A 21,203-nucleotide genomic window follows, 5' to 3' on the forward strand; every position below is an offset into this window, starting at 1 on the left:
TCAAGCCTTGAGTTCAAGCCCCATGACTGACCAAAAAGAAAAAAAGAAAAAAAAAAAGAAATATATTGGGGCTGGGAAGTTGGCTCAGTGGTAGAGCGCTTGCCTTGCATGCCTGAGGCCCTGGGTTCGATTCCTCAGCACCACATAAGCAAAAAGAAAAAGCCGGAAGTGGCGCTGTGGCTCAAGTGGTAGAGCGCTAGCCTTGAGCTGAAGAGCTGAGGGACAATGCCCAAGCCCAGAGTTCAGGCCCCACGACCGGACCCAAAAAAAAATAAATAAATAAAAATAAAAATAAAGGATCTAGTCCAGCACTGTTGGCTCAGGCCTGAAACCTAGCCATTCATGTGCTGAGATCTGAGGATTGAGGTTTGAATCCAGCAGGGGCAAAAAAGTTCAAGAGACTCTTATCTCCAATTAACCAGTATAAAAACAAAAATATCTGGGCTCAAGTGGTATGTGCCAGCTTTGAGTGAAAAAGCCAAGCAAGTGTGCAAGGCCCTGCATTCAAGCCCTAGAACAGCTGTGCACCTACACATAAAAATAGACATGGGGGGGGGGAGGGGGGCTGGGAAGGTGGCTCAGTGGTAGAGCGCTTGCCTTGCACGCATGAGGCCCTGGGTTTGATTCCTCAGCACCACATAAGCAAAAAGAAAAAAAAGCCAGAAGTGGCACTGTGGCTCAAGTGGTAGAGCACTAGCCTTGAGCTGAAGAGCTGAGGGGCAGCGCCCAGGCCTAGAGTTCAGGCCCCACGTCTGGACCCCCGCCCCCCCCCCCCCCAAAATAAAGAGACATGGCTTCAAAAGTTAAGAAAACATATAGCTCTCATTTAACAACTCATTATTTGACGACCCATAGAAAGTGCTATTTTTATGACTTTAGTCCATTTAATTTATCACCTCAGGATTAGAAATACTGAAAGAAAAATCAAAGGCAGCTCTTTTGTTTTTAAAAACTTTTAATTAGAAATATAAAAAGTTTTGTATCTTTTCAAATATGGTTTGTATATTCAGCAAGTTTCAAACTTCCTAATGTGAAATAGCCTTATATTTAATATACATATTAGTTTTCAAAAACAAATTTTATTTGACAGTGATATTTATGATGCTGACATCCTCATAAGGCTTATCTGTTTTTGGATTGACTTTGACGTTGGAGATCCTCTGTACAACTTCCATTCCTTTAGTTACTCGTCCAAATACTGTGTGTTTATTATCAAGCCAAGGCTGTATTGGAGAACAAATGGAAAACATTGGCAAACAGCAATTTCTTAAATCACATATTCTGGGTGAACAAAGTGAGAAGAATTTAAGGTTATGTGGGGGACTGGCCCCCCACCATATCAAGTACACACATGCTAGCTATGTGCCTATCATCCTGTATACTTTAATATCTACTATAATATCTACTACAATGTAATGCTATATTGGGGCTATGCTTTAACAAGAAAACAAATATAAGAAAAAAAAAAGTATACCCAGATTTACTTTCCAAATCTTTTGAATCTGTGATTGATCAAATGGCCAGCTGAAGAACCCACAGATAATAGACTATTTAAACCATTTAGACCAAAGGGAGCTGGAAGAGTTTGCTAAAGAAAAGTTACTTTGCTTGGATGAAAATTATAACTAAGGCCACAGAAATTCTCTGTAGGAATTTTGCATGCACAATTAAGAGGCAGTTTAGAATAGTTTACTAGCATATACTGAGAGTTCAGGAGGTGGCTCTGTTACCTATTTGATCTTGGTCAAGTTAATTATGTGTAACCATTTGTTTCCTCACCTATTACTGAAAACTGAGGATCAGCACTCTAAGTATTGTGAATAGTACCATGGGACTATGTGCCTGGCAGATAATAGTTACAAATATTTTTCTTTCATTGTTTGATGCTTATTTAAAAAAGTGTATACTTTTTGTAATTTTGTAAAATTTCACAGCAATAGCCTTATGGCTTCATATTACATTTTATCAAATCTTAAATGCCATTAATAAATTATATCACATATACTACTGTGGAAAATTTGTCTGAAAATTCGTATCTGGAAACTCATATCTGAATTCCTATATTTAAGAGATGAGGAAACAGGTCCAGAGAGGTGACATAATTTGTTTTAGGCTACAAAATTAGTAGTGGCTGAGTTGAGACTTGAGACTCAAATATCTAGAAAGCAGTTCATTGTTCTGTTTTACTAACAAATGTTATACTTAAAATTTCTTCTCTTAAAAGTGTTCACTTTTGGGGGATGGGGGGGGAGAGGGGAAGAGATAGGAAGGGGAAACAAAGGAGGAGGCAACAATGCTTGATAAGAAATGTACTCATTATCTTGCCCATGTAATTATAACTCCTCTGTACGGTATTTTCATAATAAAAAAAAAAAGTTCACTTTTGGAGTTGGGAATTTAGCTCAGTGGAAGAACACTTGCCTGGCAAGTGCAAGGCCCCAAGTTCTAACTCAGCTAGGGGGGAAAAAAAAAAGAAAAGAAAAAGTGTTCACTTTAAAATTTTGGCAGATATAAATACTGCCCATGAATAACCCATGAATCTATATTATATATATTACATATTTTATAGACAATGATATACTCACTGTTGGTACGACTGTTATGAAAAACTGGGATCCATTAGTATTCGATCCAGCATTTGCCATGCTCAGAGTGTATGGTCTGTCATGTCGTAATGTTGAATGAAATTCATCTTCAAACTCTCCTCCCCATATGCTTTCTCCTCCCATACCAGTACCTGTTGGATCTCCTGTCTGAATCATGAAGCCCTTACAGAAAACACACAAAAACACATTAACACTGTCCATCCATATCACATTACAACTTCCAGCTTCCTTGAAATATAGTTAAACCTATAGGTATCTTTAAATTTGGATAATATATTTCCATTGCTCAATTACTACCTTATATTCAATGACTGAAACAAAAATACAAAGTTATAAGCATGCACTATCTTTCCTAATACAGAAAAACCAGCTAATACTATTTTTAAGTTTAGGATCTATATAGTGTCTCGTGTCTTATACAATTGTCCTTACCATCTCCCCACTTCATCAAATGCCCTGGATTTCTTGGAGAGTCATTTCACTAGTAATTCCTTTAGAAACGTGACGTCTGACTTTTCTTCCTGCCATTTCTCAAGACTCAAGTATCTGCCAGTCACCTATGATTGCATCACTATCCCATCCACTCTACAGCATGCTGCTCAAAATTCTGGGACCAAGCTCACTCTGCTCCTCAGGTATAATAGCAGTGATTGTCACAAGTCAGATACCCTGTGGCCCTTCTGTGGTCTGCAATCTTATCTTATTGGTTTATCAAGCTATTGGATAGTAACCTCTGTGTGTGTGTGTGTCACCTGTGTGTGTGTGTCTCTGTTTTTTATGTGTTTGTATGTTGCTATTGGGGCTTGAACTCAGGGCATCTAGCTCAGCTAGATTCATACTTCATGCTTCCACTTCTGGCTTTTTGCTAATTTGGCAATTAAGAGTCTCAAAAATTTGTCTGCTCAGTCCAAATTTTTTTGAATTTTGAGCCTCAGAGTCCACATAGTTCAGAGTATAGGAATAAGCCACCAGCAGCTGACTATGGTTATTAATTTTATTTATTCATGACCCTTTCCTCATTAGCTTACCCTTTTATTTGTTGACAAACATTGGCCCAGTGTTTTCCTGTGTGTGCTAGTAGTAGGACTGGAACTCAAGGCCTAGAGCTTTTGATTTTCCTTTCTGCTCCTGGGTGGCACTCTACTACTTGAGCCACACTTGTACTATGGACATTTTTCGGTTAATTTTTCTGCCTCTGCTGGCTTCAAATCTCAATCTTCAACTCTGAGTCTCCTGAGTAACAAGGACTACAGGCTGAGCCACTATACCTGGCTGTACCAGTGTTGGTTAAAAGGTGGTCATGGTCATGCTATATTTTTTCCTTGATTAGTTTCTAGTCCACTTCCTGTTCCTTTCAAATATTCTGATGAGTGTGAAAGGATTCTTTAGGCTTCAATCTCTTACTGCACAATAACATACCCTTTGTTAAGTCATACAAAATTTGCAGAACTTACTTTAATTATACGGTGAAATGTGTGTCCATTATAATAACCATTTCGGCTGTGAACACAGAAGTTTTCCACGGTCTTAGGGCACCTGGTAAGATACAAACCAATCAAAGCATCTTAAGATGATTTTCTTTGGAAGCAACTATATTTCCTAATGATGTTTTGAATGTCTGAACAATTCGGGAGTACTTTTTCAAAACCTTTAATCTCAGGACAAACAAGAGTTCAAAGGTCATATCAGTAGTGGTATATATTTTCACTGTAACAGAGTATCTTTATATTATGACTGATTAATATTTGAGCTTGACAGTATTTCAAGGTCAGTATATAGTTAAAAGTAAAATGTAGCACCTTAAGATATATACATATATATTCATATCTTAAGTTACTTCACTATTTATAGTAGATTAAGTTACTGGGAAAGGTTAATTTTCTTATAACAACAACATTATGCTGGTGGCTCATGCCTACAATCCTAGCTACTCTCAGGAGGCTGAGATCTGAGGATTGAGGTCCCATGCCAGCCTGGAAAAAAAAGTCCGTGAGACTCTTATTTCCAATTAACCACCCTCAAACTGGAAGTGAAGCTGTGCCTCAAAGTGATGGAGCAATAGCCTTGAGCAAAACAGTGTCCAGGACCTGAATTTAAGCTCCATGATTGACCAAAACAAAACAAAAAAACCCAACACCAACCCCTGCCTCACAACAACAAACACCCTCAAAACAGAACTTACATACTTCAAAGTTCCTAAAAAATAATTTTAAGTTATAGTTTCAAATACACATTGTCACTGATACTTATATTATTAAGATAACAAAGATAATACTTACTCAACAGGGAAAAGTTTGATGTGAATGTCTCCCATGCTTGTATGGATAATGGCACTATCTGAAACTCGTTTTGGTCCTTCAGCTTGAGTAGCTGCCATGACTTCTTCTTTAGAAGGTTTCTCATTAAAAACATCTCGGTCAGAGTCTGCACTTTTTGTATCTTCTGGTTCTCGTTTGGTAAACTTAAGAATATTAAGAAAGTGGGGGAGGGAAAAATGAAAAAATGAATTAAACTTTTCACCAGACAGTAAATTTCATTTCAAATGAAGTACTTGAGGAAAATACTCTTATCAGATTTAATTTTTATCTCACTAACATGTCCTTTAAGACCTGTAAAGCAATTAAATGACTTGTATTATTTTAATGTTTAAATAATCCATGTAATATAATGCACATTCGTGATTCCGAATGATATTTAACTTTTTTTTTTTTGGGTCCGGTCGTGGGGCCTGAACTCTGGGCCTTAGCGCTGTCCCTCAGCTCTTCGGCTCAGGGCTAGAGCTCTACCACTTGAGCCACAGCGCCACTTCCAGCTTTTTTCTTTTTGCTTATGTGGTGCTGAGGAATCGAACCCAGGGCCTCAGGCATGCAAGGCAAGCGCTCTACCACTGAGCCACCTTCCCAGCCCCAAGATTTAACTTCTTTTGGTAGAAATTTTCTTGGTATGTAGTTAAAAATATAACCTTTATTAGTAGCAACTCTTCTATGTTTTACTGCCACTTGTTGCTTACTTTTCACTATTAGGTTGCCTATGTATGAAGTCTGTCTCTTCCATTTACTAATTAAGTGACATGGGGGAAGTGAATTGATTTTTTCCATTTCTCATACATAAGTGGGATAACAGTGCCTATTTCCTAAAAAAGGAAGTTATGAAACCCATAGGAATGGATATAAAATACTGACAAATCATTGCCTAACACAGGGCACTACATGAACATCTTACTACTATGAACAGAACATAGTGTTAAGATGAGGATTCACAAAGAGGACAAGTAATATATCTTGAGTTTTTTTCTCTTTCCCCCAGTCTTACTTGATCTATTTGAACTCTGAAGCTTAGGAGGGAAAAAGCAGACTTTGAGTAAAGGTATAGAAATCTTACGATCTTCAGGGGACAAGGAAAAGAGAGAAAAATCTTTGGGATATAAAAAGTCTGAACTTCTCAAGGCCATTTCTTTTACTTAACTCAGTAAGTAGAAATTCTCTCCCAGGCGAGGTCTACCTGATGCTGAGCTCTAAGAAGTCAAAAAGGTAATGTATGACTTCCCATCTTCCCTAACATCATTCCTTGATCCACTCAAGTAGGATTCCCAATAAAAAAACCAACCTAGAATGTTTTCATCTTAACATTTTACAATGTATTCTTCAATGGAACAAATTATCTATTGTATGATAATTTTTAAAAAGTTATCTTGAATTAGTTTGTGTATGGATTTTTAAAATCATAGTTTTATTGTTGGTTCTGGGGCTTGAACTCAGGGCCAGAGTACTGACCTTGAGCTTCTTTTGCTCAAGGATAGCACTATACCATTTGAGCCATAGCTCTACATCTTGCTTAAAATAGTACTATTTATCTCATATGATGGATTTAAACAGGGACTAAAAGAAGAGCCATATATGTGTAATGTATCTTAAGTTTAGCTTACGGCTATGTACATCTACTAAAACAAAGAAAATTCTTAATGTTAGCTGGACAAAGAAACAATGATTTTTTAAAAAAATTTCTATTTGCTTAAACCTTAAAATGAGTATGTGTACTTTAACCATTTATATGTAAACTCTGGGGAGTTTATTAATAGTGTTAACAAAGTGTTTTAATAGACTGGTTGGAAATTAAGGTTTGTATTTTTAGAATATACCAAGAATTAAACCAGGTGGTGGGTGGCTCAATGCCTGTAATCCTAGCTACTTAGGAGCTGAGATCTGAGGATTGTGGTTTGAAGCCAGCCTGGGCAGAAAAGTCTGTGAGATTCTTATCTCTAATTAACCACCAAAAAAAACTAGAAGTGAAGCTATTGCTCAAATGGTAGGGCACTAGCCTCGAGCACAAAAGCTCAGGGACAGCACCCAGGCCCCGAGTTCAAGTCCCATGACTGGGGGAAAAAAAAAGATAAAAAGATGCAGACACATATGGCTCAAGTGGTAGAATGGACGCACTGAGATCACTTCCCAATAATGTCTTGAGGAAAGAAAGAAAAAAAGCTGAAAAATAGTAAAAAAAACTTTTTCATCTGTTGTGGGGCTAGGATTATAGGCATGAGCCACCAGTGCTTGGCAAAACATTAAAAAATTAAAACTTATGGATACTATCATGATCGTATCTACTAATTTCCTATCATCTTAGCACAAATAGTTATAGAAGCCAGGTTGAATTAAATAATAGTAATATTTGAAATGGAAGTATTTCAGTTGTTTAGACAGCCTACTAACATGTCCAACATTCTCTTACATTAAAGGTACAAATGTAATTCCCAATATGCCACACATACCATATAAAATCTATTCTTTTTGAAAGACGTACAGACTATTGTAGGGTCAGCTTGAATATTCTGAAGAACAGGGTTTTCAGAAGCTTTCATCTCTATAGTAGTTGCAGCACGATGCTTTTTGGCTATTCCTTGAAACAAAGCCAGTTGCATCACTCTAATATTTTCTTGTTTGCCTAAGATCCGCACACACCTGGAAAATACAGCAATTTTTTTTTGGTTGGTCATGGGGCTTGAACTTTAGGCCTGGGTGCTGTCCCTCAGTTCTTCAGCTCAAGGCAAGTGCTCTACCAGTTGAGCCACAGTGCCATTTCTGATTTTCTGGTCATTAATTGGAGATAAGAGTCTCACAGATTTCCTGCCTAGGCTGACTTTGGAGCGTGATTCTCAGATCTCAGCCTCCTGAATAGCTAGGATTACAGGTGTGAGCCACCAGCACCTGGCTAGCTATGTTTTTTGTCTTTTTTTTTTTTAACAATTAATTACCAGAATTAATTCCAATCATGACAACTTTACAGATAATAGACAAGGTCAACCACTGATTTATATAAAATAGCAGAAGATATCCTATAGTGTTTCACCATCCCCAAATGAGTATACTTTTTAGTTGGTAGACAAGTATAATTTTCAAATCACAAAATCGTGAAGAAAATACAAACCTACTGACTAAGAGAAAACACTTGGAAGAGGAGTTTCTAGAGAACTGTTATGCTTAAGAGGAGTGAGGCCCCGAGTTCAAACTTTAGTACATGCCAATACCAAAGGTTTGTGCTGAATATACACTTTTCCCCCATTATTACTGGTCCCTAAACAATATATTGTAACTGTTTACATAATATTTACATTATATCAGGTATTATAAGTGAGAAATGACTTAAAAGTATAAAGGAGGATAGGAATAGATTATATGCAAATAAGCCATCTTATATGATTTAACTTGAGCATCATAGCTGATTTCTCTGATGTGTCTTTAAACCAATTTCCCATAGCACCGAGGGATACATGTACCATTTTAACCCATTCCTATTATTTTAATCTTTTTACCAACATTCCAAGATTTTATATTGCCAAGAACGATAATATCAATGTTTATATGTGGGAATGCATAGCATAGGGTTTCTTAAAATATCATTTAAGTTCTTTTCATTTACATTCAGGATATGAGCATAGATATTTGTACTAAGACAAATGGAGTTTTTGCACAAAAGACTTATTGTGGTTTCATGCATTTTAACTTCTGATTTTATGTTTAAGCAGGATGTAATGCTGAATTCTGTGGCTAAAATATTTGGCATGATTAACATGAATGACACTAATTTAAATCAATAAATAAAACAGACTGAAACGTGTTTAAAAAAAACCCTTGAAAACTATTCATATCTTCTTCCATTTCTTTTACAAACATTGAGTAGCAACTTTTTACATAAGATTATAAACAACTGAGAGACCACAGAAAAATCCAGTCAAAATATTTGGTTAAGTTTAGACATTTGGGACCATTCCACTTTTCTTGTAACAAACAGAACTCTCATTGTTCTCCTAGTGGAGAAAATGGTCCTGCATAAATGTATTTTTAAAAACCATACTCATATTGAAGCTTACCGGTTTGTTTCTACATTTATAACTTTAATGCCGAGCATTGTTCCATATAGCACGAAGTGTCCAGTTTCATCAAAAACTATATTAATTAATCTTACAGCATCCACTTTCTCCAACTCACGCTCTACTGCCATTCGTCGACCAAATTCCATGTCTGGTAGCTGTTGCCTCATTTGTTGTAGTTCAGTAAACATCTAGGAAATAATGTGAAAAATGCTATTCCTTCTACCCCACCACCACCCAAACAAAACGAAGGAGAATAGAAGCACTGTACACAATAAGTGCCCTTAAGAGTTTAAACTTCTATATCTTCAGAAACTTAAGCCCTAAAAGCAGGACAGAAAAGATACTTCAGGTCTTCAAGTATGCTCAGTGGCAGATCTGGAATGTGTTCTTAGCCTGCATGAAACCCTATGTTTAATCCTCAGTGTAACCACTTATAAAATCAAAGTATTTTGCATTAAGGATAAGTGATTTTTCTAATTAAATATTTTCTGTACAGAAATGATAAATTGGCTGCTTCTTCCCTTTTATTTTTGCAGTACTAGAAATTGGACTCAGGATCTGGTGCTTGCTTAGGTAGAGGCTCTACTGTTGAGCCACGCCCTCTGCTTTTTTGGGGTCTAGTTGTTTTTGAGGATTTTATTTTTGGCTGTAGTTATTTTTGAGGATCTTATTTGACAGTATTTTACCTCTTCCCTGAGCCAGCTTGAATCATGTTACCACACCTAACTTTTTCTGTGAATGGGTCTTGTGAATGCTTTTGCTTGGATTGGTCTCAAACTATAATCTTCCTAATCTCTATCACCAGAGTAGCTAGGAATATGGGTGTGAGCCACAAGAGCCCAGGCTGTTGTACTGCTTTTATTATTATTTTCTTGGTGTACTTGCCTTTTAAAAAGCCTCAGACTGGCAGTTTACAATGACATAAACGGCACATTTTACAGTGACTAAGTTAAGCACAATAAAAACAAAATTTGTCTGAATTTTTATTCAACTTAATGCATCCAAAATATCACAATTTCTTTTTTTTTTTTTTTTGGTCGGTCGTGGAGCCTGAACTCTGGGCCTGGGCGCTGTCCCTGAGCTCTTCAGCTCAAGGCTAGCACTCTACCACTTGAGCTACAGCACCACTTCCAGCTTTTTCTTCTTATATGGTGCTGAGGAATCGAACCCAGGGCCTCATGCATGCAAGGCAAGCACTCCACCACTGAGCCATCTTCTCAGCCCAATATCACAATTTCTAAAGTAACAATTTTAACAATTGAAACTTGTTTTTGAAATTTTGCATTTATTTTATTTGAGTAACTCTCTCTTTGGGTCTAGATGCATCTGGCACTCAGTAGTCACCTGTCACTAATGAACAATAGAGCTATAGACTTTGAAATCCTTGTTCAAGGATTATGTGTTTGATGTAACAAATACTCAGATTTTTGTTGAATGAACTATTATCTCACTAATTTATAACAAATTCTTATTTCAGCTAGAATTACAGATGTGAGACACCAGTGCCTGACTTCATGCTTATCTTAACTGAAAGGCTTCCACAGTTTTTCTGGATATGTGAAGCACAAAAAATTAAAAAAAAAATAAAGGGAGTATGTATGTCAGGATTCAGGTAGGAGTTCAACATCTAACAGCTTACAGACCTGGTTAGGCTTTCTTGTCTGTAGTGTCTAACACAGACAAGCTGACATACATTCAATTATTGGTATGCTAGGAATTTAAGTACATTTTGATAGTTAGGGACCCATGATGGTTCTGTTAGAAAACTCAGTTTTCAGGACGTAAGTCTTTAGGCAGCCATCAGCAATATTATTTTGTGTATGTTTATTCAATCTAATAAGCATTTGACCATGTGTTTTTACCAACAGTATCCTATTCTAGTCTTCATAGCAAGGCCTGTGTAATATACAACTTCATAGTTATATGCACTGACCGTGCATATTTCACCTACTTAATAAATACTAGAAAGTAAAACTTCACACCAATTTGTTAAACTGTTAAAAAGTATTTCCACCTCATCAAAGAAGAGATTCCACTTACTAGTCATTATTTTTTATTTGTAGTACAATTAATGTAATTAATGAATGCTATATTCCTATTAATATAAATGAAAACAGTCTCATTCAGAATCTCATAGCTTTATTCCTGATTTCCTCAACTCAGTTCTATCATTTCAACAAATGTTGAAAACAACAATAGGGTTCTAAAAGCTTTTTTCTGTATATTTCCTTCCTGGAAGAGCTTCAAAAAGCTGCACTGTGGTCATGTGTACAGAATGAATAGTTTAAGAAGGAATGAGGACATACAATAAGGGTTGAGGATCTTAAGAAAACTATAAACTGAAAACGAACATTCAGCTACATGAATACGTTAAATATCACATAATAAATCTAACTGCTGCAAAGAGCATCAACTCAAGATAAAAAAAAAAAAAACTGAGTAAAAACTTTAATGTACTAAGAGAAAATAATCATTAAGCTAGAAGTCTAGACGAGGGGGAAAAAAGCCCAGTGTTAGTGATTTATGCCTATAATCCTAGCTACTTAGGGGGCTAAGACCTGGAGGATCCCATGAAAGCCAGGGCTTGACTCTCTCTACAATTAATCAGCATAATGCTAGACTGGAGGTATGGCTCAAGTGGTACAGCATTGCAAGGCCCTAAATTCAAGCTCTGGTATTGATTTACCCACTGCCCACCCCCAGCAAAAAAAAAAAAAAAAAAAGGAAGAAAAAAAGAACTTTGAGGAACAGCACAAATAAAAACATTTTTAGACAAAATGATTAAATCCCAATTATACTTACACTTAATGATTCATCAAAGACTCTCATAAGTTTTCCAGTTAAAAACCTGAAAATTCTAACTTTTCTATCAGATCCAATGGTAGCTATTTTCTTCCCATCAGGTGAAAAACATATGCTGGTTGGAAAAGCCTTACATTTGGCAAATTCATATAAATCTGTGTCAGTTTTATATTCCCAGTTCACATTTTTTGGGAATTTATATTCATGAGGAGGCCCAGTCCAGTACTCAATCATTCCAGATTTGTCAGAAGACACCACTGCTTTGTAAACTGGGTTTAGCCTTATTTGAGTAAGAGGAGATGTATGGAGTTTGTCAAATATATGAAGTGGCTGGTTATCTCCACGACCATCATAAATGAAAATTTTTCCTGTACTCTTCTCAGAAGCAGCAACTGAAGATATTGCATCTCCTGGGCAATAGATCCATTCACATTGTCCTGGAAAATAACTAAAGCAGTAAACAATTAGGGGAAAGTGTTAATACAAGTACTCCTCCCTAGCATATTAACAAAACATAAAATGACAATAATACAAGAAAAGTCCTAGCCAATGGTTTACACAATTTTGGATGTTTTACTGAAAATTAAGAGACAAAGAATGAAGAGGAACCACTAAGAATAGTTACTAAATTTTCTCTGATATCATCATTGTAATGGTAACGCTAAGGATCTACCATACCATAAGAAGAGATATGCATAAAACACCCTATATTTATTTCTCTTTGGTACACAAGGAAAAAATCTAAACAGACCTGGGCTTCAAGGTATTTTAGGCCATTGTCTTTTGGATGTACATTATAACCTACTTTCAAATAGATTAGTAACTATTATTTAAGACTAATAAAAATACTTAAATTATGATAGTATTCAAGAAAAACATTGTCCTAATCAATATTAGTATTAAAACTATACATAAGCATTGGAAGCTGGGTGCCAGTGGCTCACATGCCTCTAATTCTAGCTACTCAGTAGGCTGAGATCTGAGGATCAAGGTGCAAAGCAAGCCTAGGCACACTCTTATTTCTAATTAACTACCAAAGAACCAAAAATAGAGATGTGGCTCAAGTTGTAGAGCACTAGAGCAAAAGAGATCAGGGACAGAACCCAGGCTCTTAGTTCAAGCCTCAAGACAGGCATAAAACAAAAACACAAAAACTCAGTAACAAAAAAAGTGTAAGCTTTGGGCATGCTGTCCAATGAAGAAAAGTATAGAAGAACGTGGACAGATTTAATCCATATACCAAGCATATTCAAATGTGCTGTCCTCTGCAAAGGAATCACTTGGAGAAATGACACTATTATACAAAAATGGTGCTGGTGCTCACAACTTTTTTGGAGCTTTTTTGAATTATTTTTTTGTTGTTGTTGGTCATTGAACTTGAACTCCGCCTGTGTGCTGTCCCTCAACTCTTCAGCTCATGGCTAGCACTCGACCACTTGAGCCACAGCGCCACTTCTACCTTTCTCTGTTTATGTGGTACAGAGGAATAGAACCCAGGGCATAATGCAAGCAAGGCAAGCACTCTATCACTGAGCCCCAACCTTTTGAATTTCTGTCAATTCCTGAAACATATACTTCCTTTTAATATACTCAAAGGTCTAATGTCTAATACTGATGACTGATTGGCTATTTTTGTTGTTGTTGGTCATGGGGCTTGAACTCTGGGCCTGGGCGCTATCCCTCAGCTCTTCAGCTCAAGGCTAGCACTCTACCACTTGAGCCACAGTGCCACTTCCGGTTTTCTGATGGTTTATTGGAGATAAGCGTCTCATGGACTTTCCTGCCTGGGCTGACTTTGAACCATGATCCTCAGATATTGGCCTCCTGAGTAGCTAGGATTACAAAAGTGAGCCACTGGTGTCTTGCTTGAATTTGCTTTATTTTTTGTCAGTCATGGGCTTGAACTCAGGGCTTAGGTACTGTTCCTGAGCTGCTTTTGTTCAAAGCTAGCACTCTACCACTTAAGCCACAGCACCACTTCTGGCTTTTTCTCTGTATGTGGATGCGAACCCAGGGCTTCATGCATGCTAAACAAGCACTCTACCGGGGCTGGGAAGGTGGCTCAGTGGTAGCGTGCTTGCCTTGCATGCATGAGGCCCTGGGTTCGATTCCTCAGCACCACATAAGCAAAAAGAAAAAAGCCGGAAGTGGCGCTGTGGCTCAAGTGGTAGAGCGCTAGCCTTGAGCTGAAGAGCTGAGGGATAGTGCCCAGGCCCAGAGTTCAGGCCCCACGACCGGACCAAAAAAAAAAACAAAAAAAAAAACAAAACAAGCACTCTACCACTAAGCTACATTCCTGGCTTTTTCACAATAGCAAATGTATAGAGGAAACAATCTTGTAAAAACACAGGATATCAAGTTAATCAACTCTGTGATTAAAAAAAGAAATCGTAAATGAGAGACTTTGTTGGTTTTAGTGGTTCATAAAATCTGATTCAAAGTTAGACTTGAAATATGTATTCAATGCAGTCCACAATATAATAGGTTTCTTGGATATAGTACTCTTTCATAGGTAATTAGGTTAAAATGATGTCATAAGGGTAAATCTTTAATCTAAAAAGCCTATGACCTTATTAAAAAGAGAGGGAGCTTTCCTGTTTATTCAAACTAAGTCAAGAAGATACAATGAAAAGGCTGGCAGGATTTTTTTTCAGGAACCTGGACCTTAGACTTTCCTAGCCTCCAGAATACTGAAAAAATTTCTGTTTAAGACAATGTTCAGTTTAAGGACTGAACTCAGAGCAGGACTCAAACTTGGTACCTGAGGCTTTCACTCACTGGTTAGTGCTCTATCAACCGAGTCACACCTCCAACCCCATTCAGAAGCAGAGTAAGCCAAGTTCCAAAGCTTTCTGACAATGTTATGATTCTCAGGATGACATTCACTGAAATATATATGAATATATCACTTTTACTACTGTAATGTCTAACCACATACTGAGTATATCCTAAAAGCTTAAAAATCAACAAATTCTGAAACCCTTATAAGAATACAATTCTGCATTGTCAAGTACAGTATAGCAACGAAGTTAGTTCCGAATTAGCACTACTTAAGACAATGGATCTTCAATAATGTACTATGAGGTATTAGTTGAATACAATCTGTTATGATGCTGCTTAGAAATTTCTGTGATTAATGATTAAAAACCTGAGTATCAGCCTCCAAACAACATCACAAGGATTAACTTAATTTTCCTAAGCAGAACCCCAAAGCCCATTTTTTTAACAGAGTGTTAATATATTGCAAAATGGTGAAATTTAACTTAAAAAATTATTTATTTAGGTTAAAAGAATACTTTAAAAAGACTCACCCAAGCTTCAGCATGTTGATCATGTCAAAGTTCACTACATCAAAGACCTTCATTGCTTTATCGTCACCCACAGAACAGAACAATGCTCCCTCAGAGCTAACTGCAATACTCTCAATAACTCCTATTTAAATAAAATACTCTAGTAAATACCAATTAAATAACCATGCATGATTCAAAGAATACAAAACAAAATGATTTTTTTTTCGGTCTGTCATGGGGCCTGGGCCTGAACTCTGGGCCTGGGTGCTGTCCCTCAGCTCTTCAGCTCAAGGCTAGCGCTATACCACTTGAGCCACAGTGCCACTTCTACTTTTTCTGCTTATGTGGTGCTGAGGAATTGAACCCAGGGCCTCATACAAGCAAGGCAAGCATTCTACCACTGAGCCACCCTCCCAGCCCCATAAAGTATAATTTTGAAGGAAACTTTAATCAGCAGTATTTCAAAGAGAGATACCAAAGGGGAGAAAATGTAATATTCTTACCAAGGTGGCTACGAAAATGCTTAACAAATTCGATTCCCTCTTCTATTTTTTTCCAGAACTTCACATGGCCATCATGACTGGCAGTAATAATAAAATCTGTCCTGCACAGATGAAAAAAATTGAAGTTAATTTCTATGATAGATGCTTGAATCACTCTGTACATTCAAAAGCAAATGTCCACTAACAATCCTGACTTAAAAACAGCCTTATTTTTGTTGTTATTATTCCCTTTTCTCCTTTTGTTTTTTGAGCTAGGGCCTCTCTATATAGCTAATTCTGGCCTCAAATTCAAAATCCTCCATTGTCAGACCCTCTAATGATATGACTACAGGCTAGTGCAACTACACCTGGTTTTCTTTTTTGGTTGTTGGCTTTTTAAAAAATATTCCCTTGTGCAGACCCTTGTTGGAATACATATAAAACACTGCAATCTACTTTAATCCTGGATTTGGCTCAGAATTCAACACTGAAATAAGTGTAACTTTCTTAAGGCAGTGCTGAGATGTGAACTCAGGACATCAAGCTTTCAAATACTCTACCATAAGTCACACTCTCAGCCCTGTTTCCTGGCTAGCTGGGAATTATGGTTGTGTTCCACACACACATTTTTTTTTTTTTTTGCAGGGGGCAGGGAATATGATTTTACTAATTTTTACCAGACTAGCTTCAAACTTCTAGTCTCTTATTTCTGCTCTCCTGAGCAGGTAAGACCAAGACTTTAGGGTTTCTTTTTCCCTTTTTTGGTAGTACTAGGGTTTGTACTTAGGCCTTGGGACAAGCACTCTACCAGTTGAGTCATACCTCCAGTCCTTTTTGCTTTAGTTGTTTCTCAGATAGGGTCTTGTTCTGTCAGGCTGTTCTTGGACCTCTATCTTCCTACCTCTGCTTCCTGCATAGCTGAGATTATAAGCATATTTGGCCAGTCAGGTTTTTTGAGATAGAGATCTGGTTAACTATTTTTGTCTGGGCTTACCTGGAACCACCATCAACTCATCTTTGCTGCCTTTGTAGTTGGGATTACAAGCAAGGGCTACAAGGACCTGCAAGGCTGCAACATTTTTACGGCTAAATATTTTCTACATGAAGTCTTTTACGGAAAGGTCTACTACTCTTCAGAAGTTGATACAGAATGCTCATATTAAAAAAAAACATTTGTACCTTAGCCAAAGTATTTTGGTTATTTAAGGGCCAAAAAGATTTTGGGTAGAACAGTTTCTTCTATAAGGTATATAAAAATAGAAACCATTTATTGAAATTTAGTTTATGTAAAATACACACATTAACTTAATTGACCTTTACAACAACTATTACATGGGTATTTTTTTTTTTAATCACTGTTTTATAAATCAGAAAATAGTTTTAAAACGCCCCAGGTCCAAAGATAGTGAGTGGCTTTCAGATTACATAACTACAAAACATATAACTCCACATCTCTAGTTTTAAAAAAGAATAAAATTTATGAGAGTACTATCAATGCTAGCATCTATAAGCTGCTTTCTACATTGGCAAGTTTGGATTAGGCCAAGATGCTCTTATTTGATAAGCATCTTATATATAAAATATGAAAAGAGAAACACTAATATCTGAAATGCAATTTGTGTTCAAGAGAAAAACATAGTAATCCATCCAAACATAGTAATCCACCTACTTTCCATATTCAACATCCTCTAATCTACCATATCTCATACACATTTCTGTTCTCTACCTATACTTGCTCCATTTAAGTTCATTCATCTCACCATAGCCAGGGTGTTCCTTAAAAAAAAAGTTACTCTCTTCTCACAAGTTCAAAATCCATATAAAGAACAGAAATCCTCTGGGATTTAGCCCTTAACCATTTTCTCCTAAACTTCAGTTTCATCATCTATAATATGAAGATGATACACTGTTCAACACAATTGTTCCAAATTGGAAATTTGTGAAATCGAGCAATTTATGAAAAAAACCTTAGCACAGTACTTATACACATAGTTGAGATCAAGAAACACCGAGTATTACGGCTATTATTTCCTTTCTCCAAATGACCTTCACAGCCATTCTGAAAGTCTTGGATAGTTCCAAAATGTCTTAGTTCTCACTATTTATTGGTGCCAAAGACATCAACAATTATTACCATCTTAAGTAATAGTCCCCCTTCTTTTACTATCTTAAGTAATAGTCCCTCTTCTTTGGATAGCTCAGTTATGAGCTGCCTCATCTCTCTCTTGGTATTTTATCATAACACACATATATGTATATATATACATATATATATACACGTGTGTACACACATCAGAGGATTTCTTCTAGAGAATTTATTATATAGGAAAGAACATACAGAACATAAGTTTTTCTAAAAAAACTGAGAAAAAATATCATACACTTACTTGGTGCATACCACATGGGTGATAACATCTCTATGCATGTAACTGCGCTCATACATGGATGCACTGGGGAGATTATCAAGGTAGACTCTTTCAAACTCAAGAACTGAGGAGAATAAAAAAACCCACTTATTTCAATAAACAAATAATTGTACATTTTGTATTTAGAATATTCTAAATTCTAGTTTGCATTTTACTGTAGGTTTTACTTTCTCTCAATATACATATATAAGGATTTATTCATTTAAATGCAGTATCTGTTGTCAGAAAACTAACTACCATCAATATTCAGTCAGTTATTACAGGTTCCCTAGGTACTATAATATACATGCTTAGCTGTTTCAAAGATTTAAGAACTGAGTAGTTTTGGCTTAATATAGTTTTCAAAACATTAGAAAGTTCATGAAAATAGCATGACCATGTTCTTAAACAATGTAGATCCTGGGAACTAGTGCTGATTTAAGAGGTCAATGACTATCTGTGGATGTAGAGTCATACATTTACCTATCATGTCTTGTGAAAGTGTATATACAAAAGTCTAATACTCAAAGGTCATGTTTGAATGAATAGCCCTATTTCTAGAAAGCCTATTAAATACCTACTCTTTTACACCAAATTTTGTCCCTCCCCTTATCCTTTTCTTTTGTGGTACTAGGATTGACCCCAGTGCCTTACCCATGCTAGGCAAGTGCTCTACCAATAAGCCAAAATCCTAGCCCTAGATACAAATTTTGACACTATTTAAAAAGAATTCTTCCATGAATTTTATGTTAGGTGAAAACAGGAGTATTATAGTTGAGACTAGCCCAGGCATAAAAGAACCTTTCTCAAACCATAGCTGGGTACAATGGCTAGTGCCTGTCATTACTAGATGTGTGACAGTGAGGCTTGGAGGATAGGGGTTCTAGGCCAGTTGGGCAGAAAAGTCCTCCAGACTTACTGTTGGAAGCTGGATATTGTGATCCTAGCAAAGGCAAGAAGCCTAAAGTAGGTGATTACAGCTCAGATACGAACATGCAGAAAGTTGAGATCCTATTCTAAAAATAACCAATGAAAAAGGACCAGAGGAATGGCTCAGTGGTACTGAACCAACTTAGCAAGCCTGAGATCCTGAATTCAAATCCTAGTACAACTATCACCACTACTAAAAAAGAAAAATTCTTACATTGTTTCTAGTTTTTCTTCTTCAAGCAGAATATACTGTTGACTGGCTTAAAAACCCGAAAGCATCTTATTAAGAATATTGTTTAGGGGCTGGGAAGGTGGCTCAGTGGTAGAGCGCTTGCCTTGCATGCATGAGGCCCTGGGTTCAATTCCTCAGCACCACATAAGCAAAAACAAAAAAAGCTGGAAGTGGCGCTGTGGCTCAAGTGGTAGAGTGCTAGCCTTGAGCTGAAGAGCTGAGGGACAGTGCCCAGGCCCAGAGTTCAGGCCCCACGACCGGACCCCCCCCCCAAAAAAACTATTGTTTATACTTACTTCCTAATAGCATTTATTTTTGGATTTTTCCCATTTTCATTTCTTTTAGTACAAAAATGCATGTCAAAATACTTAAATGCAGTAAGATAATTAAGCAACAGCATAAGCACTATAGTTCTCAGAGAGATATTTACGCACTGGAGCAAAACAGGCATGATTCCTGTCCTTACATGTTTAGTCTTTAAACTTTCAATTAGAAAGCCAATGAATATACAATTATAAACAGTAGCAAGTGCCACAAAGGAAAAGGTTGATATGGAAACATCCAACAGGAGGATCAGAAAGTTAAAAAAAAAAAAAAAGATAATATGTGGGTGAAATTTCTAAAAAAAAAAAAATCGGCTTTGTCAATTTGAATCCACAAAAATGTTAAGGCTATCTGTCTTCACATATACTCAGTGTCATAAACCTTACCTCAGAGTTAGGATAAATGTGTTTCTGAAACTCAGTCAAGACTGGGGAAGTCACATGCTTCTCAGATGAGGTGACATAAAGGCTAAGGGTTAAGTGAAATTCAATCCAGTAGAAAAATAAATTATTCTAGGTAAAGATAAGTAATATTTTAGAAGAAAGAGTACATGGTCCATTCTCAAGTTGTTTAGTATGGCTGGAACACAAAACAAAGGATTGGGAGATAAGGCTAATGAGAGATGTACTGGGGAGGTAGACATCAGATCATCAGCTAGGGAGTTTGAGCTTTGCTTCGAAAATAAAAATCACTGAAGAGTATTAATTAGGGGAAGGATGATAAGGTCATATTTGAGCTTTAGAAAGATCATATTTTAACGGTCTTAAATGTTTCACTAAAGAACATTTTACAGAAAAACAAGAGAAACAAAAAACGTACCTTTTTTTCCCCCTTAAAAATATTTTACTCCACATTAAGTGGCAAAATACTTCAGCTCATGTCTCAGGAATTTTGATCTGGAAACCACAGACCTCAGGTTTGGCTGAAAACATTTGTGACCCAAAAGGCTTAAGTCACTTTCCCAACATCTTGAAAACTCATGGAGTAAAGAGTTTAAAATCCTTTCTTAATTGTTTGATTTTAAATTTGCATCGCTTTCCTTCCGTGAGCCAAACAGTAACACTACTCGTTCTCAAAGCCTTTAAAGAGAACCAAAGTACTACTCTGACACTTGCTACCTTAGAAATTTCAATCTCAGCCGCTACAAGGACCAGAGGAGAGGGAGGCGCCCCGTAACGTTACGTACGGGTAAGTGGTGGTTTTAGCGTGTTATAGTAACCCAGTGGTTAACAGTGCCACACACTCTCAAAAGGAAGCGGGTACTAAGCGCAAACCACAACCGGGGAGGACGGTCTAGCATCGAGTGGCCAGTTAGATGACGATTTTCTGTCCGGAGGACAGGAACCCCTTCCCACCCTCCCCCGCCCCCTCCCGACCCCGCCCCGGTGGCGCGCGGGCTTGACATCCACCCTCCCGCCAGCAGGCGCGGCGTCCGGGCCGCTCCCCGCGTCCGTCGGCGCTACCTTTCCTCTTCTTGGCCAGTGTGGCCTCCACAGGTAGAGGCCCGACCCAGCGCTCTTCGTTCTCCTCGTCATTCTCTCGGGCTCCCGCTACGACCACCGCCAACTCTCTCTCGCTCGGTTCGGATTTTTCTGGATCTTCTGGGTCCCGGCGCCTTCTCCGCTTCGTTGGGGGATCGCTACCGCTTTCCGCCGCCATGTCTGACTCGTCAGAAAAGGCGCGACCCACGGTTCGGGCGACGGGTTCCAGATTATCGGCTCAGGCCTTTGGCGTCATCTCCGAAGTGAGCCTCTGGATTGGT

General features: G+C 37.4%; 1 protein-coding gene across 3 annotated transcripts; it reads right to left on the bottom strand.

The window, feature by feature from the left end:
• Positions 1-937: 937 nt before the first annotated feature.
• Ppwd1 (peptidylprolyl isomerase domain and WD repeat containing 1) lies at positions 938-21,153 on the bottom strand. 3 transcript variants are annotated; one of them, XM_042690825.1, is made up of 11 exons: positions 20,905-21,153; positions 17,938-18,040; positions 15,572-15,672; positions 15,090-15,210; positions 11,779-12,226; positions 8,974-9,164; positions 7,375-7,564; positions 4,886-5,067; positions 4,061-4,142; positions 2,586-2,768; positions 938-1,223 (listed from the first exon to the last, which is right to left on the bottom strand). In XM_042690825.1, the coding sequence occupies exons 1-11, from the start codon at positions 21,098-21,100 to the stop codon at positions 1,080-1,082; spliced, it is 1,941 nt and encodes a 646-aa protein (XP_042546759.1). In that variant the 5' UTR covers positions 21,101-21,153; the 3' UTR covers positions 938-1,079. The 3 variants fall into 3 exon arrangements, with proteins under 3 accessions (XP_042546759.1, XP_042546760.1, XP_042546761.1); XM_042690826.1 differs by lacking the exon at positions 20,905-21,153 and adding an exon at positions 16,373-16,468 and having other exon boundaries at positions 17,938-18,023; XM_042690827.1 differs by lacking the exon at positions 20,905-21,153 and having other exon boundaries at positions 15,090-15,112; positions 15,647-15,672; positions 17,938-17,989.
• Positions 21,154-21,203: the final 50 nt, after the last annotated feature.

Source organism: Dipodomys spectabilis, unplaced genomic scaffold, assembly GCF_019054845.1.
Source record: "Dipodomys spectabilis isolate Male_0828 unplaced genomic scaffold, ASM1905484v1 ptg000140l, whole genome shotgun sequence".
Classification (NCBI taxonomy): Eukaryota; Metazoa; Chordata; class Mammalia; order Rodentia; family Heteromyidae; genus Dipodomys; species Dipodomys spectabilis.